This window comes from Episyrphus balteatus, chromosome 4, assembly GCF_945859705.1.
Source record: "Episyrphus balteatus chromosome 4, idEpiBalt1.1, whole genome shotgun sequence".
In the NCBI taxonomy this organism is placed as follows: Eukaryota; Metazoa; Arthropoda; class Insecta; order Diptera; family Syrphidae; genus Episyrphus; species Episyrphus balteatus.
In genome coordinates this window covers 78,805,163-78,824,144 of record NC_079137.1, presented here as the reverse complement: position 1 = coordinate 78,824,144, position 18,982 = coordinate 78,805,163, and the positions used below count along the sequence as shown (strand labels likewise).

General features: G+C 35.1%; 1 protein-coding gene across 7 annotated transcripts in view; it reads right to left on the bottom strand.

The window, feature by feature from the left end:
* Positions 1–1,178: 1,178 nt before the first annotated feature.
* Positions 1,179–18,982, bottom strand: part of LOC129917979 (teneurin-m) — a 666,088-nt gene continuing 648,284 nt past the window's right edge. For 6 of the 7 annotated variants that reach the window (XM_055998249.1, XM_055998248.1, XM_055998251.1 and 3 more), the window contains 8 exons: positions 17,609–17,887; positions 17,246–17,542; positions 13,263–13,540; positions 12,441–12,852; positions 11,713–12,258; positions 11,411–11,618; positions 8,524–8,550; positions 1,179–7,771 (listed from right to left, as the gene is read on the bottom strand). In XM_055998249.1, the coding sequence (XP_055854224.1) occupies positions 2,167–7,771; positions 8,524–8,550; positions 11,411–11,618; positions 11,713–12,258; positions 12,441–12,852; positions 13,263–13,540; positions 17,246–17,542; positions 17,609–17,887 (7,652 nt within the window). In that variant the 3' untranslated portion in view covers positions 1,179–2,166. The remainder of the gene's footprint in view (positions 7,772–8,523; positions 8,551–11,410; positions 11,619–11,712; positions 12,259–12,440; positions 12,853–13,262; positions 13,541–17,245; positions 17,543–17,608; positions 17,888–18,982) is intronic. The other variant, XM_055998250.1, reaches the window with a different exon arrangement.

The following is an 18,982-nucleotide window of genomic DNA, read 5'->3' as shown; positions in this document are numbered from 1 at the left end:
AAACTTAACGAAACTAAGCAATCCGCTGTTATGCTTGTTTTCGACATTGTACAAAATGTTCCCTTTTTTATAGTAGTTAGCCAACATAGATTTTCGAGCATTAATTTGCACTGCCATGTTTAGAGCTAAGATTTGAAAGTTCACATCAAAATCAAATTCAATTATGAATGATCTAAGATACCTTCGCCACTCGTCTTGCAATAAAGCGGTGAATATGTATTTATGACTTCCGTAGGCAGTGCCCCTTTCTGTACGAAATCAAAATTGAACGAAACTGCCTAATATTACTTGTCACCTCCATTTATAATAATCGATTACTCCCAAAAGTCAAAAATATGTACATACATATTTAAACAAATTTTTATGATAAAATCAAACAAAAATCTAAATGCACCAATTCCATACCCCTCAAGTTCCATATTAAGTAGATTGCAAAACTGAAAACATCAATAAAAAGTGACAACTTGTCTGGCAACCGATATAAACTATATGATCTGTCAAAATTTTGTTTTTGGTTTTTTTTTTTTTTATAATAAAACAGCGCAAGATTTTTTTTGTGTACTTTTGTTTTGTTTTATTTAGCAAGTTTTTGTTTTTTTTTTTTATTTGTTGTAGAGTTTTTCGTTTCATGTGTTTACATAATTATTTTTTACTTATAATTTAGATGTTTTTTTTTTTATTTATATGTGTTTCTGTTGTGTGAGATGCATTTTTATTTTTTACGTTGTTTTTCATTTTATTTTTATTTTAAATTTATTTTATTTTTTGTTCGAAAGACATTTTTGTATCAAATCAGAAATTGATTTCAATGCTCTTCAAATCAGTCATATGGTTTGGTAATAATTTTTACTTTTTTTTTAATAGTTAAAAAAATGTTGTTTTTTTTTATTATTGTTTGCTTCCTCCTTTTAGCCATTCAATTTTTATTTATATTTTTTTAATTTTTAATATTTAAATAAAATTACTAACACAATACCTATAGACTACAAGTTTTTATTATTTTTATTTATTTTTATTATTATTTTTTTTATTGTTATTTCTTAGAAGCTAGGAAAATATATTTTACAAAATTTTTCATTTTTCACTTTTTATTTTTTTATTTTACTTCTCATGGTTTTTCTTTCTTTCCTTACAAACTGGCAACACTAGATATTCAATTACAATAATATTAATAGAGATTTATTTGTTTTTTTTTTTTTGCATTTTTCATTTTATTTATACTTAAAACTAATTAATTTTTTATTTTTGTTTAACATAGTTACTACATCATTTAATATATTTTTTTATATTAAATGTTTTTTTGCATTTATTTAAATATTTTTTTTTTGTTTTATTTTAAATTACAGTTTACACAATTATGTGTGAAGATGGCTTGGTTTTTTAAAGTTTTTTTTTTTTTTTTAATTTATTTATTTGTTTAATAACTAAATTTACACGGCTTTATTGTTTTCTTTTTTTCTTTTCTGTTTTAATTTATTGATATATTTTATGCAATTTTTTTTGTGAGTTTTTATTTATTTTGCTTCATCCAGGAGTGAGTGTGAAAGTTTTCGTTCATTATTTTTTTTTTAGATTCTACTATATGAAAAAAAATAACCAATATAAAAAAAATCAAATATAAAAAAAAAACATACAACTTATTTAAAAAACATTTATATTTTGAAAAATTATAACATCATCTCGAGCTCATGTATAGAAATATATCACAATTTGTAAATTTTTCATTTTTTTTTTGTATTTTTTTTTGTTTAATTAAAAAAAACTTTTTTTTTTTTTTTAATTTTTAAATGAAACAAAAATAATTTTAATAAAAAATAATATAATATATATATAAAGAATAGATAGAATAGAGTTTTTTTAATATCTCATATATTACAAAGAAAGATAGATAGAGAGCAAGCTTATAAACGATATATATATATATATATACTACTTAGATACTTTTTCACTTTATACAAAACTATTTGCCCCAGATACATCAGTGTTGCCATCTATCAATAGATGGCGCTGGTGTGGGGCGTCTAATTTTTTTTTTATTTTTTTTATTATTTTATAATTTATTTATAGTTCAGGGCGATTTTTTTTTTTACTATGTATGTGTGTTCTTTGAGTGTGTTTGTGTGTAAAAGAAAAATGTTTCGCTCCTTAGTAGTAATCATCTCCGTCTCACGACGTAGCTGTTGATGTTGATGCTGCTTTTCGCTGTTTCGTTCGATGACTTCCGGTATTGGTTTTTCTTCTCTTTCTCTTAGCGTCACGCTGGAACGCCACATTGCCAGGATCATCGGCAAGTTGAGGGTACTTATGGATGCTGTGAATGTCAATGCCAATCCAGCCATCAACATCACCATGCGAGACGAGTTCTTCTTTCTCTTCTTCGGTCCAATCACCACGGCCTTGGAACCCAGCAGCGACTAATTGCTTCTCAAGTTCCCAGGCCCGTTCAACAGCTCGCTTATGAGCGTGCTTCAGAATTCGATGGCGTTCTTGTTCAGGATCGACGCCGTATTTGATTATTACCACGGCATCAGGTCCATGAAGTCGTAGTTCTTTGGCAGCAGCACCACCATGATCGGTGATCTCATGTGCCGAAATATTAAACATACCGCCAAGTCGTTGAAGTTCTTCTTTGTCATCGCGAAGCTTCAGGACATTGTCTTTTACAAAATAGAAGACATCCTGATCGTGAATACTAAAGTGCAAATCGAGGAAGAACGAATTGTTGAACACTGACGAGACAACATCTTGAACGACACTATTACTGCCATCGACAACACTGACCATTGCACGGCCAGCTATCCGGGAGAGTAGAACACCCTCGCCGAATACACCTCGTCGGTATGAGACTCTTGGAAGTAGATTTCGTGTTTTAGGTTCCATTTTGAGAAGTGGTTTTGGTACAAAGTCAAAATCGCTAAATTTTTCATCGATCTTTTGAACGATGCATTCTAGACCGGAAATGACACCAAAGTCGGGCGCCAATGAAGCTGATTTGATTGTAGCTTGTGGGATATAGTGGTCTTCTTTTGTATATTTACTGCTTTGCATTTTCTTCAAATCATAGCCGAATAGCTCTAGCCAGGATTCAAGATCGATCATATATCTTTGTGGATCGTTTGGATTAATTGGATCGTTATTGTGGAATCTATAAATGAATACATCGGTTGGAAGGCTCATATCAGTTGCTAGAGTTTCCCATGTTGGTGTCATCCATTGACCAACTGTCGGATCATAGTGCCGGCCTTCAGTGTAGACTAGTTTTGTGCTGGGATCTAACAATCCGCCATGGAAATCAACAGGTACATAGAAATCAGGGTTTGTGTCTTTGATAACTTTGCCGAATGGAGTTCGTTTAACTTCTTTCACAATTGTGCCATTAAGATCGAAGAATGCCAGTGGACTTCCATTTTGATCGGTTGCAACATAGAATCGTTGTTCGGCATTTTCAATGGCGACCAATAGATCTCGATCGTCATAGAAGAATTTCAGGGTTTTTGCAAGTTTTGGGAAGTGCATTTGTGTGATCAAGCTTGGTGTCTTTGGATTAGAGTAGAAATACTGAGTGACATTTCCCTTGCTATCATGCCATGCTACCAGACGACCACGATCGTCATAGTAGTACCAAACTTGGAAACGATCTCGTTCGAAAGCATGAATTAGTTGACCGCGATTGTTATAACGGTACTTTTGTTCTCCCCGTCGAACTACATAACCCCGGGCATCATAATTATTGAACTCTACATCACCGACTTGTATAACACGATCACCAATATCGTAACCCAGGTTAGTTTTTTCGCCTTGATCGACAACTCCGACAGTGTTGCCATTTTCATCGTACAAGAATTTCCAGTTATTTGTGCCCATAACCTCAATAACATGCCCATCGGCGTTATAGTTAATCTTGTCAAATGATGTTGATCTGCCAAATGTGGTTTTCTGAGATTTAATTCGATTTCGAAGATCATAATCGAGTTCTAAACGGAAGACATCGAAAGACTTGATGTTGATCAAAACACTCTTAACCCTTCCATGTTGGTCAAAATCAGTAATGGTGAAGAATTGTTTAGCAGAATCTTGTATAACAGTTCGGTTGAAGGCATTTCGAGTGATCTTCAGATCTTGAACAACTTCTAACTGACCCAGGTTTTGACTGTATTTATAACGTGTCATTGGAAGATCTTTGTCATCAATGCTCATTTCGATTCCACTTAATCGGGCATTGCCATCGTATGAATACTTATAGTGGGACGATGCCAGAGAGTTCTTTGAACCAAACTTGAGTTTTTCATCTTTCAATATTCCTGCATGGTATTTGAACTCTCTTCGCAATTCAAAGCCTGGTTCTTGAACTTCGACAATCTTAATCAACGAAGTTGTCTCTTGGTAGGTGTAGTGAGTGGAAGAGAGTCCTGCGAGGATTGTTTCAAGTCTTCCGGCAAAGTCTTGAACGAAAGCCACTTTGCCAGATTGGTGTGGATGTATCTTGGCCAAAATCTGTCCCTCATCGTTGTATAGAATTTCGAACGGATGCCTGTTGATAGGTGAAAAGTATTGATATTTGAAGAACCCGAGTGATGTCTGAAGTGAGAACGAGTGAATATGACCGCGAGGTGTTGTCAAAGATTGCAATGCTCCAGCATCATCGTATTGCAAGAGGTAATCAGAACGTCTTGGGGTCGTAACTTTAAGAGGCAGGCTACCAAACATGTCTTTGAAGGCATATACCATTGATGAACCATCACCATATTTGATTTCATTGAGTCTTCCACTTCTGTCAAATGTGTAGGCTTCTTGTAGGGTTCCCCATTTCCATGAGACCAATCGTCCAAATCTATCATACTCCAGATCCACATCAGCATAGTCTCCCGATTGTGGTTTGAACGAGACTGGTCGAGCTGTGCGATCATAAGTAACATTAAGGAGTTCCTGTTTATCATCAACAAACACAACAACCGATGATGTATCACGATCATATTCCAAAGTCAAAACATTGTCACCATTGACACGAAGTTTACGTCCAACCTGGGAAACTGGTTTTGGACCTTTACCACCCTTGCCACCTTGTAAGCGCCTAACGAAGTACCTCCATTCAAATCGATTCGCCAGATCTCCATTGATCTCGGTTCTCTGTTTCGCTGGAACTGGATAGCTTTCGCCAATAAGTGGATTGATCTCAGCAAGAATAGCATAAGGCATCACTTCCATTTCTACGGTATGGCCCCATGGAGTCAGACTTGTAGTGCTTCCGTCCATTTCGATAGTTGTCTTTGATTCAGCTTCACTATTTTTGACCATCACAGTAGAACCCTGAATCAACATTGAGATCTCCTTTTGTGAGTTTTCTGAGACCTTAACTTGGGCACCCTTTACACTAAGATCGAAAGTGAGATCAATGACACGACCAGTTGGAGTGACAGCTGATGTCAAACGACCGAATTCATCGTAATTGTAGACATATGATCTTCCGGTTGAGTCAAGTTTAGTTTTAAGAAGTCCCGTTGGTCCATGATATTCAAATGTCACATTGTAGTTATCAGGGGTACTGAGTTCATGGAGCATTTTCATTCTTGTCATTCTTAAACGACACTTCTGACCTTTGGTGTTTTCAATGGAGTTAACTTGAGAAGTGTAGTCTCTCAAGAGGAATACTTTGTTTCCTGCAGCATCGGTGACAGTTGACAGCTTTCCATTAGACGTGTTCACGTTATAAGTAAAGGAGTAGGTTGTCTCTCCTGTCAGAATATTTCTAGTTGCCACATGCTGTCCGAAACGATTGAATATATAAATTTCTTGCATATCAGGTGCATAAATCTCATATTCCCTTGATACACTTGCCTCTGGAATGCTTGACATAACCGAACGTATTCTGTAATTTGCTTGATCAGCGATATGCACATAACCATCAGGAGTCACTCCCAATGCAGCGATCGTATTAAACTTGGCACTGGTTGCCAAATAATGATCAGCTTCAAAGCAATCACAACCTCTTTCCAAACAATTGCACTTGGATTCTGCGCCAGCGAATGGTGCTATCCGACCATCAGTTCCGATCACTCGAACTCTGTTGATCCTCTGTGAATCAGACTCGGCAACAAAAAGATCTCCCATTGGTCCAAAAGCTATACTCTGAGGCATGACGAGAGTTGCATGAGTTGCCAGATCAGTGTCATAGACAGTAGTTGCTGTGGCACAGTGTAATGGACGTCCTGAGATCACTCGAACTCGTCCATCTGGAGTCATTCTTAAGATCATGTGATCATCAATGATATGCAAGGTACTGTCCAAAGGATTTACCGCAAGTTCTGTCGGCCATCTTAAGTGCATTTCTTCAAGTTTAAGGGTGCCCTCACAAGGAATCGGTTTCCAATGAGACTTATGCATGTGATTGCCAATGAGAGTTGTCACAATACCGTCCCGATCGACCATACGGATGTTGGTTCCATCAGCAAAGTAGAGCGTGTTGTCACTTGAGATAGCAATACCTTTTGGATAAGCTAGTTTAGCATCCTTTGCCAGAGCACCATCCCCACAATGGGCTTCATCTCCTGGCAGGCATCTCTCTCCCGAACCCACAATTGGTTCCCAGTTCTTTTCGGGATTGGAGAAGTTGTTTGTGTCTTTTACTCGAATGATCTGATGGGATTCAGGATCAGATATGTATAAAGTTCCATCGAGGGGACTTAAAGCCATATGATAGCGATAAGAAACCCTTGTGGCATTTAGCTTGACAACTGTCTTAATAGTTCCATCTGTCATTATTCTTCGAATGTAATTGAAGTCTCCGACAAACAAGCTTCCATCTGGAGACGCAGCAAGAGCCACTGGCGCTAAAAGTCTCTGTTTGACAGCTATACCATCACAATCGGGGCACTCTAACGGCCTCTGGTGGCCATCACCCATAGTTGTCAATATAACCCTTGGTTTATGTTTGAGGTATATATTTGACCCATCACCCTTCTGTAAGATTCCTTCATGGAAGTTATACCGATGATGAATATCCAAGTTCCATCCTCCAACTTCAGAGATCGACATGTCATGTCCACTCAACTTGGTTGTCTGAATGTCCCAAATAATATCTTTGCAGTCTGTGTACTGGTACCCTACTTTAACCACAGCTGTCGTAACTCCATAAACCCTCTGGCGGTAGATATTCAAACGATTCCATGCATAGGTAAATTTGATTCCAGGATCAGCTTCAAAAACTCGCTCAAACAATATTCCTTCGATTGTTATTCTCAGCTGAATTAAATGCAATGTTGGTGGAATAACTTCAGGAGTAAGTTGCAGTTTAATGGTTGACAAATAACCAGCAGCTCTTGAACTATGATAAACCAAATTCAAACCTGTCCCAGGAATTTGTATAGATTCCTGTATAACCTGGGACTCTGCCAATATAGCACTTCTATCGGGACAAGCTCCCTGGAAGCCATGTTTCCACGATGCCAACACAACCGGTTTCATAACATCATAGTCGTGCGAGAAGCATGTATGCGCCACTGTTGCCAGAGCCTTCTCATCTGACATTGACATAGTTACCACATTTATAATAACCACTTCATTCCATGGAACCTGAACAATACGACTTTGTGGCCGAAATGGTGATCGGCCGAATTGTAATGTTACCGCACCGCCACCATTTACCATCAAATCAAACCATCCATCGTCACGGGTAAGTGTGAAACCCTCAAGTAGGGTAGTTGTTGAAACTCTTACTCCAACCAGTCCCATACCGAGTGAGGTGACAACTCTGCCACGTATAACTGCTGATCGGCTGTTTAAATAAAAAAAAGTAATAGAATTATTTTATTAGTTTATTACATTTTTAATTTATTTAAAATTAAAAACTACTTTAAAAGCTTATACAAAAAAAAATATAAAATAACTTTTTTTCTTTTTTGTTTTATAAAAAAGAAAACATTCAAAAAAATAATAAAGTAGACGAATACTGTAAAGGACTTTTTAAATAAAATGTGTAACAATAAAATGAAGATTTTTTCACACGCCACAAAAATTATAAATTTTTAACACAGAGGATTATTTTGTAATAATTTTTTAGCCCTACGACCCTTCCAAGTTTTTGTTTTTTTTTTTGTTTGTTTACTTTTTTTTTTCAAACCAATCTTAGATAGGTTGCATGGATTTTTCGTTAACAATTCAAAATATAAAAAAATGTATCACCCTGTATTTTTTTTTTATAACAATATAATAAAAATACGTAACGGTTTTCAGTTAAATTTTATAATGCACTACTACAAAAAACTAAAAGAATAAAGTAGTAGATTAAAGTATTAATTTAGTTAGAAACAAATAAAGTGCTAAATTTCTTCTAATCATCTTAGAAGAATAAAAAGTTTATTACTTTTTTTTTACCACAACAAACTAAATTCAAATAAAATAAATATTAAATAATAAAGTTAGATTTTACCAAAAAATTGACATTCTCTCAAAAAAAAAAATATAGAAACAAAATAATTAAAATTTAAAATTACTGTTTCTTTTTACCAAACAACCAGTTGCTCTTACCTTGCGTTGAAATAATTCCAAAATACGCTGTTAGTTTTGGATTTTTTAGTATTTTTAGTTTTATGTAATTTATTACATTTTTAGGGTTAGAATTAAGCGATTAACGATTAATACATGAAAAGTTAACGAGAGTTAGTTATGATTTTGTTAGTAGTAGTAGTAGTAGTAGTTAGCGCGCGTGATTTATGGGAAAGAGAAAGAAAAAAAATAGAACAATGGATTAGAATTTTGTAATATGCTTGAGTTATTTTTTTTTTTGTTGTTTGTTAAGTTTAAGTTAAGGTTGGTAGAAGTTATTTTTTTTTACAAAATCTAACTACATTAGTCCTAAAATATCATGGATTTTTATTTCAAATTTTGTGTTACTTTTCAAAGCATACATAAATTAATACCAGACCCGAGTAGTTAAAGAAAGAAACTAGAGACACCCTGTAACCTGTACCTAATTGTGATCCCGTTTCTGACTTAAGTTACAAAAATCTACCGACAACAATTTCAATGGAACACACGTTGAAGCAAATCAATTGAATTTTCTACTACTTGCATTAAGAGCATTTAAGATTGTACTAGATTATAGCAATCTATACCTAACATAAGTACTTTATCACCAGAACAGCATGTAAGATGGTACTAGGTAGTAGCATTCAACTTAATATAATCGCCCTGTTCCATTGGAGGTTTTTTACTCGTCAGTAGAGATCTAGTACAACAACTAAAAATTCATATCTCTTTGAGTAGAAGATCATGTGTTAATTGTAGTACTACACAGAGAAAAATAGACCACATAAAATAGAACAAAAACAATAAGATCTCTCTATGGTTTTCATCCAAGAAGGAAACCTTATTAAAACAATCGGGTTTTCCTTATTGTTTTAAAATCTGCAAAAAAATAAAAAAAACGATGACCAGGCTGGGAATCGAACTGGAGACTTCAAATCATTAGTCGCCCACCCTACCACCTGAACCAACCTGCCATGAAAATATTGATCGCGATTTTCGTTCTAGTGCTAAGTTGCAAAAAAAATCAACTTTTCAGTCAAATTTTAATAAGATTTTCTCTATAAAAATAATAAGAAATCTCCTTAAAAAAACCTTATTAATCCTTGATTTTAATAAGATTTCCTTATGAAATGTATGGACGGTAAAACAATATGACAATCTGTTAGTTTTTAGCGGGTCATATTTTTCTCTGTGTAGATCTTTTCATGAGTGAACTACTACGGAGCTAATGTAAGTTCTTTGTCAACTCCAAAAGAACATGGCTAATGACAGTTCAAAAACACTAGTTTTAGCTCTATGATAGAGGAAATAAATTTGAAACGGTTTTAAAAAAACAGATTTTTTTTTGTACAAAATTCATCACAAAGACGTTACTGCATAATCGCACAAGAGAGTGCAAATGCTTTTTGACATGCAGAAGAGTACTACTCTTGAGTACCTTTCCTCCAATTTTCAATGAAAATAATGCGATTTCTATCCACACGTGCAGATGACCATGAACAGAAGTAGAAGTAAATTAACTTGATCATCTATGCATGAGTAATTTACCACCTCTAATTGAAAGTGGCTCAAAAATTTAGAATGTAAGAATTGTACTAGTTTTAAATGGTAGGTATAAAACTGTAGTAGGCTATTGCTTATTTAACAGAAAAATGTATCACTTATTTCGTTTAATAGATAAAACACCTTACAGCAAATGTTCATATTGACATATCCAATGTACTCGTCGCTATGTAAGATTTGTTATATTTTTCGCACTTTAAAAGAATTGAAAAATAAAATCGAGCTTTAAAAAAAAAGTGGCAGCACTTTTCGTGTCTAGGGAATGACATTTCAACACTGTTCTCTATAAAACGGTAAATAATGGATTCCCTACAAAGTATAACAGTTTGGCTGCCCTGATTAAAGATGACATTAGCTGTACCTGTGCATAGTTCTATCTTGCTCTATATATGTATCTACACAGGAAAGATAGAGATCGTTCAATAACTTACTTTGATCTATAGACAAATACAAAAAAGAGCACAGTTCTATCTCGCTCTTCTCAAAAGAAGAAATGGAAGTGATTATAACAGTTCTTTAATTGGAATCAACATTGTCATTTTTTATAGCTGACACAAGAACTTCAAGCTCAGCATGGCAATCGAAAACGAAACTTGTATAAGACTTCGAAAAAGAAGACTTTTTTCTATTGCATCATCTCAGCTGCAAGAGATCATGCTATAACTGAACAAATAAGTTACAAATTTGATAGCTGTCAAAATGATTTCAACATTATTTTTTTATGTTTGACAGCTTCTTATATGGCATTTTAAATAGAAAAATTTAATTGTTGTCAGTTCAGAGCATAATTGACTGGTTCGGGCTGTTTTCAGGTATCGATTTTAATTTTTTTTCGAGGCATTGATCGTTTCAATATCCAAAACCCCTATTTTCTACTCAACATTTTCTTAGTTATAATAATTTTTTTTTCTACAAATATAAAATACATATAATTTATGATCTAATTCTAAACAAAAAGGGAATTTCTTTTTTGTTTCTTTTTTTTAGGATTTATTTTTATTATCGGAGGGAAAAGGTATCATTTAAACAAAGGAATTTTTGGGATTATTTTTTTATTTTTTGGACATTTTTGGTGGGACATTTCCAAGACGTGGGCACAATAAGGAAAATAAAAATAATATATTTATATATAAAATTTTTTGTTTTACTATTTTCATTTTTTTTTTGCTTAAATTTTGATTCGAAAAAAAACTCAAAATAATCATAATTTTTTTCATTATCTTCCAATTTTTGTTTTTATACAATTTTTTTCTTTCTTTAATTTGTTTATAAAAAATAAATTAAACATAAATAAACTAAAAAAACAAAGCAACATAATTCTTACCTCTCGTTGAAAGTCTCCAATTTAGCATAGTTTTGCAAACTACTCTCATCAATCAGGAATTTCATTCGTTCAAAGAACGATGCTGTTATGGCTGGGGGCTGCTTTCGCAGCAAAACATCAATTGGCTTTGGTGCTGAAACACACAGTTGGGATGTTTTACATACATGGCTAGCACAGCACTCGGGGTCTTCGCAGTCAACCAATCCGTCTGTAGAAACAAACAAAAAGCAAAAACATAAAATCCACACATTCAGTTGGAAAAGGTTCAAAAAGTTTTCGAAAATGCCTTCGAGCAATCCTACCTTTGTCGTTGTCCTTGCTGTCACCACAGTTGAGCTCGAGAGCAATGCCACAATCTGGTCCATCCCAGCCCTCATAGCACCTACATTCCCACTGACCCTCGCCGCCAGCCCTGCACTGTCCATGATTTGAACAACCCGATGGACAGCCCTCAATTGTACAATGCTTGCCATTCCACCCGGTTACACAAAGACACGTTCCATTCTTGCATTGTCCATGTTCATTGCAGCGACTGTCACATAACTTTGTGTTGCAAAACTCTCCACCCCATTCGGGCTCGCAAGTGCATGCATCTCCAACACAACGTCCATGCTGTCCACAGTCAAGGTCACACAGTTCCTTCGAACAGTCGTCACCACTCCATTTCGTCAGGCAATGGCAGGTCTGTGCGTCCAAGTCGAACGTTCCATGTCCAGAACAATCGGGCAGACACTGTAACGCATCTTGATCCATGGTCGCACAGTCCGGACCCTTCCAGCCTTTCTTACAAATGCAGGTACCATCCGCACAAAAACCATGAGCCGAGCATGTCGGATGTGGGCAGTCGACTGGAAAAAGTTAAAAAAAAAGGAGACAAGGGTTAATTGTATCCCAGCGAGCACCATCAAGGACCAAAACTCTCATACAGACAAACAGTAAAATATGATGCCTTTTCGAAAAATATAAGTACAGTTTCTGAATCTGCAAATTCATATCAAACAAACAAACAGACAGATATGAAAAAACCTACCTTCTTCACAGAACTTCCCCTTGTAGCCCCGCATACATTGACATTTGCCACTCACACAATGCCCATGGCCACTACAGTCGGCCACTTCACATTCATCATGCCTGAGGGAGCATTCTTTGCCCTTCCATCCTGGATTGCAAATGCATTCGCCATTAGTGTACTCGCCATGCTGGGAGCAGAGTACAGGGCAAACACTCTCACTGCAATCGTCACCTCCAAAACCGGGATTGCATTGGCAATGACCCAGCAAACATTGTCCATTGCCAGAACAGCCATTTGGACAATTTTGTGTCATATCCTCTGCAATGGCCGCATAGAATGTGACCTCTTGCACATCACCATCGTCGTTATATAGTGAAACGAACCAATGTCCGGGTTCCATGTAACGTGTCACCTCACGCGTTATCGAGAGCTGTGTTTTTTTTTCGATTGTTTTTTGTATGTTTTTGTCGGAATCAGTGTGTTTTTTTGGTACGCAAAGTTTGAGGAGTTTTGTGTAATTTTTTGTTTTGGGACAAAGGATTTGAAAGAAAAGAAAGAAAAAAAAGGAAAAAGGGTTTTGGTTAGTAACATTTTTTCCATTTTGCATAACATATATATGTACAAAGGGGAGGCTTTTGTCACTCTTTATTTCTACGTTCTACAGTGACTCAAAAAGCTTCTCAAAGTTGAACGCAAAAACAATCTAGAGTTACCACTTTTTCGATTGATACAAAAAAGTAGGGTTACTCTAGTTAAGCGACTTTCACCTCCCCATAGCATAAAAACAACTCAACTACACAACAAAATTACAAGCTTACAGAAAAAACAATCAGTACTTACATGTGTGGCACGTTGGGTTCTCGCACTAAACCCACTTAATACTTCTTTGAAATGATATTGCGTATGCGTTGGCAAAGCGTTACGTCTTCCATATACTCCAATCGATGCACCTCGCGGTATGCTATAGTCAAATTTAACATAAGCCGGTTCCGATTGATAGAATTGCATATTCCAATAGCTGTAGGGTTGTATTTCCTTTGTAAGCTTTTGGCCGAGTGTGATTTGTCCGAATGTCGTGCCATCTGGTGGGAAACTGCGCGCTGGAAATGTTCGTGCACCTACAAATTTTGAAGCATACACAAAAAAAAAAGGGATTTTCATTTGGTTAGAGTTGGTTGATGGGAGATATTAGTAAGTAAGTGTGATTATTGTATTTTTTTTTGTTGAATTTATGGTACAGTATGTGACAAGCAAGGGTGTTTGGTATGTGTTTTAATTATATTGTTAAGTAGGTTATAAAGTATTATAAAAGTTTTCTTTTTTATTGACATCAACTTTGTTCATTCGTGGATCGCAAAGGTTTCCAGGTTAAAGATTTCAACATGATTTTTAGGTTCCTAGTTCTTAACTGCTTGTTCAAAGTTAAACCCGAGCTAAATCACCATATTGGTTTGTCAACTCTAGATAAACTAAGTAGGTGATTATGGTATTTTATTTATTGAGCTTCTATAGCTCTTTCGCATGCATCTTCTTTCGACAAGTTTCAAGAATCCATTTACAAGAAGTATCTGATTTTAGTTATATTTTGACAGATGTCAAATACCTTTTCTCTCTTCTCGAAATTCATTTTGAGATAAAAGCCATCAGTATACAGTATTTGTACATCATTTTAAAAATAGCTGTTTCAAATGTCACGCTACTTTAAAATATAATTCTCATAAATCCGAAATTAACTAATAGTGGCAATTCTGTAAAATCTTGGTATGGGTGCGTTCACATTTATATAACCTTGTTCCCTGTAATATCATGCCAAAACGCAATTGATAGCAGAACATCCGTTAACTGAAAAAATGTATAGCTATGCTAAAAGATAACTGTTATACTCAGCTTTTCGACTAGATATGTGAACAGAACACCTCAGTTTTACTTATTTTTTGTTTGCACAGCTCTTGGCAGCAATATTACTCTTCAGCGTACATTAAGTTATGTATCTTTAATTCACAAATGTCAAAATTTGCACTTTAATGAAACTGACTTTAGTACGAAAATGTTGGAGTAATTTTAAACATACTTTATAGAAACAAACATGAATTTTCCAAAGGCAAAAATATGGTAGTTGTCATTTATGATTTCGACAGATTTCAAAATATATTGGTACTTGATGGTATTAGACGGTGGTCACATTGGTCATACTCATTTTGACATTTCTGTTTATCCAAAGATTTTGTACTAGTTTAAAATTTCCTGTCTTTTCTTGCTATCTCTTTCTCGCCATGATGTGCAAGTTAGAATTCAACACGTAAATGTCAAAATGAATAGATGGAGTTAGGCCAATGTGAACACAGGTAACTAAACATAGGAATCGGATATAAATGTGAACGAACCTAACCTTACCAAAATAGGTCTTGGTAATCTGGCAGCACTATGCAAAGATACTGCCAAATTTCGTAAACTTCACTTGATTGATCTAAGGTGAGGCTTACACTATGTAACCAAATGACTTTAAAAAGAAGTTCAAAATTAATTTTAATTAACTTTAAACTTTATTAATATTCTTTTGTTATTATATTGATGAAAAGCTTTAAGTTATTATGATTAACTTTATTTTGTTAGTTAGCAAACGATGACAGGCAAAATGAATTTCCAAAATATGTATAACTTTTATTTTAATGTTAGATTAGAAGCTTATATTATACAAGCTCGATTATTTTTACATATATTATTTAAATTGTTATTCACCAAATCACCTTCTAATATTAATACCGGCCCAAAATCAGGACATGCAGACAAATCAGGCGGTCCCATAGTAGTGGTAGTAAAAGCTTCACTCGATAGCGGGACAGAAACAGTTGTAGTAGAAGGAATAAGAGAATCAGGAATAATTTGGGGATTATAATTATTATTATTATCGTAGATGATATTTTTATTCTCATCAATAAAATTGATATCATTGCTCTCGTCATTGTCAAAGTCAACAACAATTGGTGGCGGAAGAATAGGGTCTTTACATATACACGGACATTCGGGTATACGTGGCGGTGGTTCAGGCATACAATAACTTGACGGATCTCTCATTTCAGCTGGTGCTGGAAGTGCTGGTTTTTGTTGAATAATTTCTTCAGCTGGCACTGACACATGCAAGGTGTAAACAGAATGATTAACTGTACCAGTGCCATCATCAGTTCCAATTGTCAAATTGACAAGAATTCTCTTTCCGCCAATGTTCTGAGGATTTAATGTCAAAACAGATGGGACATTTTTTGGTGGTTCAATAATTTGTGGTTTTATGTTTGACTTCATTGGTTCAATATCGATTAAACCATTTTCTTCGTCGTCATTGTTGTTGTCGTCGATGGCATTCTTATTAAAGGTTTTATAATAATCATCTTCAGAACTTGGATCATTCTCCAATTTGACAATGTCAACATTGTCTACATTGTCATAGGAAATAAATGCCGAGTTCTTGTCAATTGGAATTAGACCATCGCTCATCATCAACTCATCGATGTCATCGGATTCCGTTTTGCTTACATTATCATCACCAATAGCGTCCGACAACTCGTCAAGGGAATCATTAGAAGTAGTTGTAGTAGTGGCGTCGTCGTTGGTTTGGTCATTTATCTCAATCAAATGATGGTGTAGACTTTTCGATTTGTCGTTGAATTTATCATTCAAATTCATTGTTGTTGCAGATGACGATGATAATGAAAATAATGATGATGATGATGATGCAGATGAGTATGAGGATGAAAACGACGAATAGTAACCACCACCACCACTGATGGCAGCACCATCGCCGGCGTTGTCAGGCTCATCGCTGATGGCACCATCACCCGCACCATCATCATCATCACTATTACCATCATCAATAAAATTTCTACCTGATATCAAATTGGTGTTTAATGGATTGTCATCGAAAATTGTCGGGGGTATTTCAGCGGTGGTAGATGGTGACGTTTGTTGTGGTGAAGATGGCTTTCGCGTTGGTGAATCTTGCAAGTTATTAGAAATGTAGGTGCGGCGGGTGGTGACAACATTCTTCTTAACGACGACGACTTGTGGATCATTATAATCGTCATAGTCAGCAGCATCATCGTTGGTAGAGGATGGCAAAATGGTTGATACCTTGACAACTTCATCATTGACAACGACGACGACGTTGTTGGCAGACGATGCGGTGGCGGTTGTGATGGTGGTATCACCAGTACCATCACCATCATCATCGTCATCATCATCCGCATCGGAGAACATCTCCTTTGATTCATTACTGTGATGACGAGAATGTCTAGGACGACGAGAAGCAAAAGAGGAAGACTTTGAATTGAGATTTAATACGTTTTTGCCTTTTGTGCCATTATTCGCCGTCGTCGTCGACGTATTCGAAGTTTGACGAGATTCATAATTATTGTCAACGGTAAATGGGCGGGGGTTGACGTTGATGATGTTACCGTTATTACTGTCGATGATGCCAGCAGCATCATCGATTGAGGTAGTTTGGCCATATTCATCTACTACATTACGACGATAACGTTTATTCCTGCTAAGACGTTTGACATTCTCCTGTCGTCGATTAGAACGAAGAAAGTTCTGTTTGGTTTTTCGATCTGTCATCGTATGTTAAATTGTGTTTATAACAGTTTTAAATAGTTTGTATTATGTGTGTTTTGTGTATGTATGAGTTTTTCAACAAAGTTGTGTGTTAAATTTTGTTTGTTTTAAACATTCCAGTATTTTTTTTTTTTTTTATGTTAGTACCAGACAGACAGAGACACACACAAAATATATTTAAAAAAAAAAATGTTAAATATAAGTAAAAAAATTACCTCCGTTATTGCTGTTCGCCAGTGATGACGACGAAGACGATGACGATGAAGATGACGTCGATGACGCTGATGAAGACGGTGCTAACGCTGACGCTGATGTCGATTGGAAAGACGATGGTGACGCCGATGACGTTGCTGCCGTTACTGTTATTGGTTGTCCGGATTTAGATGCTCGCGCCGTATTGTGCAATTTCGATAAATCTGTATTTGTGCTTTTGGCTGCCGTTACTTCGGATGCCTCATTGCCGACTAGAACTGTACATGGAGATGATGGTGACCATGATAGTACACCAAAGCCTGAATACATACAAAAAATGTAAATTTAGAAAGTTTTTTGATTGAACAAAATGTTGTTTGACAAACCTGTTAATAATATTAATAAAACAAACAAAGACACTACAATTGATATTGAAACAATTGCAATGCACTTTGCTGAGCAACGTGCAGCTAAATCTTTTCGAAAATTCATTGGTGCTGAATAATGATGATGATGTGATGGTATACCGCCCATAACACTTCGTGGGGGTAAAACGGGGCCCATGCAGCTATTGCCGCTGCGTTCGTAACCTTTTAATGTTTCTTTGGTTGGCGTTGAACAAGCCGAACCACTTTTATAGTCTATTGGGGATCCTTTGTTTATATCTAAAAGTAAATACAAATTAAAGAAAAACGGTTAGAATTGTGGAAATAAGATAAAATTGTAAAAAAAAATGTAATAGATTAATGAAGTAAACTAAATCTAAAGCCACAAAAGCTCTTCTTGCTATGCAAAAATATGTCATTAATTTTTTAATTAAGAGCCAAGATATCGATAATAGGAGTCCATCTACGTGAAGTTGGGTATTCTTAAAAAAAAAATTTAAAAAGAGAGTACTAGAATCACCTCAATCACCAAATAGATAGGCGATTTTAGTTTAGTTTCAGATTCATCTCAAATATAAAGTAAAAGCAGAATATTCAGATAACAAATATTAAAATATATTAACAAAAACATTGCATGCGCTGCGTTGGGCGCCATTTTATTGTTATTAGTGGATTAAGTGGTATAGAAATGTCCTCTGTTGGGCGCCATTTTTTAGTTTTAAACATAAAAATGTGAATATAACAAAGTATTTCTCTTATAAGTAGATGTCCCCATTAATTAAAATTAATTAATGAAGTACAAGTTTGCATCTAAAAATGCACTTAAAGTACAAATCCCAAATGTTTGCTCTTATATTGGGCGCCATTCGATATCTATTAATTAACATCAAAACTAAAAAAGGAGAAAAAAGGTCTATTTTTATGCGAAGGAAAAAAAAAAGAAATCTTTTCCAAATCTTTTTAAATTACTCGATTTAAAATATATTCTACAATCACTTTTAACTTCATTTGCTCTGCTAGAAAATGAAATGCCACCCCTGCTTGATGTCCACAAGATTAATTTTACACTTGAAAACCAATTTGTTTAATGCAAAATTACACTCTATTTAACATTTTTCAAAAACTAATCTCTAACGAGGGTGTGTTGGTTTGGTATTGTCGAAATTTTTACACAGATGTGCCAAATGACACTCTTTCTTTCTCTCTCTCTCACACATTTTCTCTTTTGCCATTATTGGACTTTTAAATGTCTAACAAGAAAAAAAAAAAAAAAAAAATCATTTCACCTTAATTCTTTCGCCCTTTAAAAATGAGGGTGGTGGTGGTGGTGGTGGAGATTAAAGTAACAGAAGAGAAGTAGTAGAATAATATAAA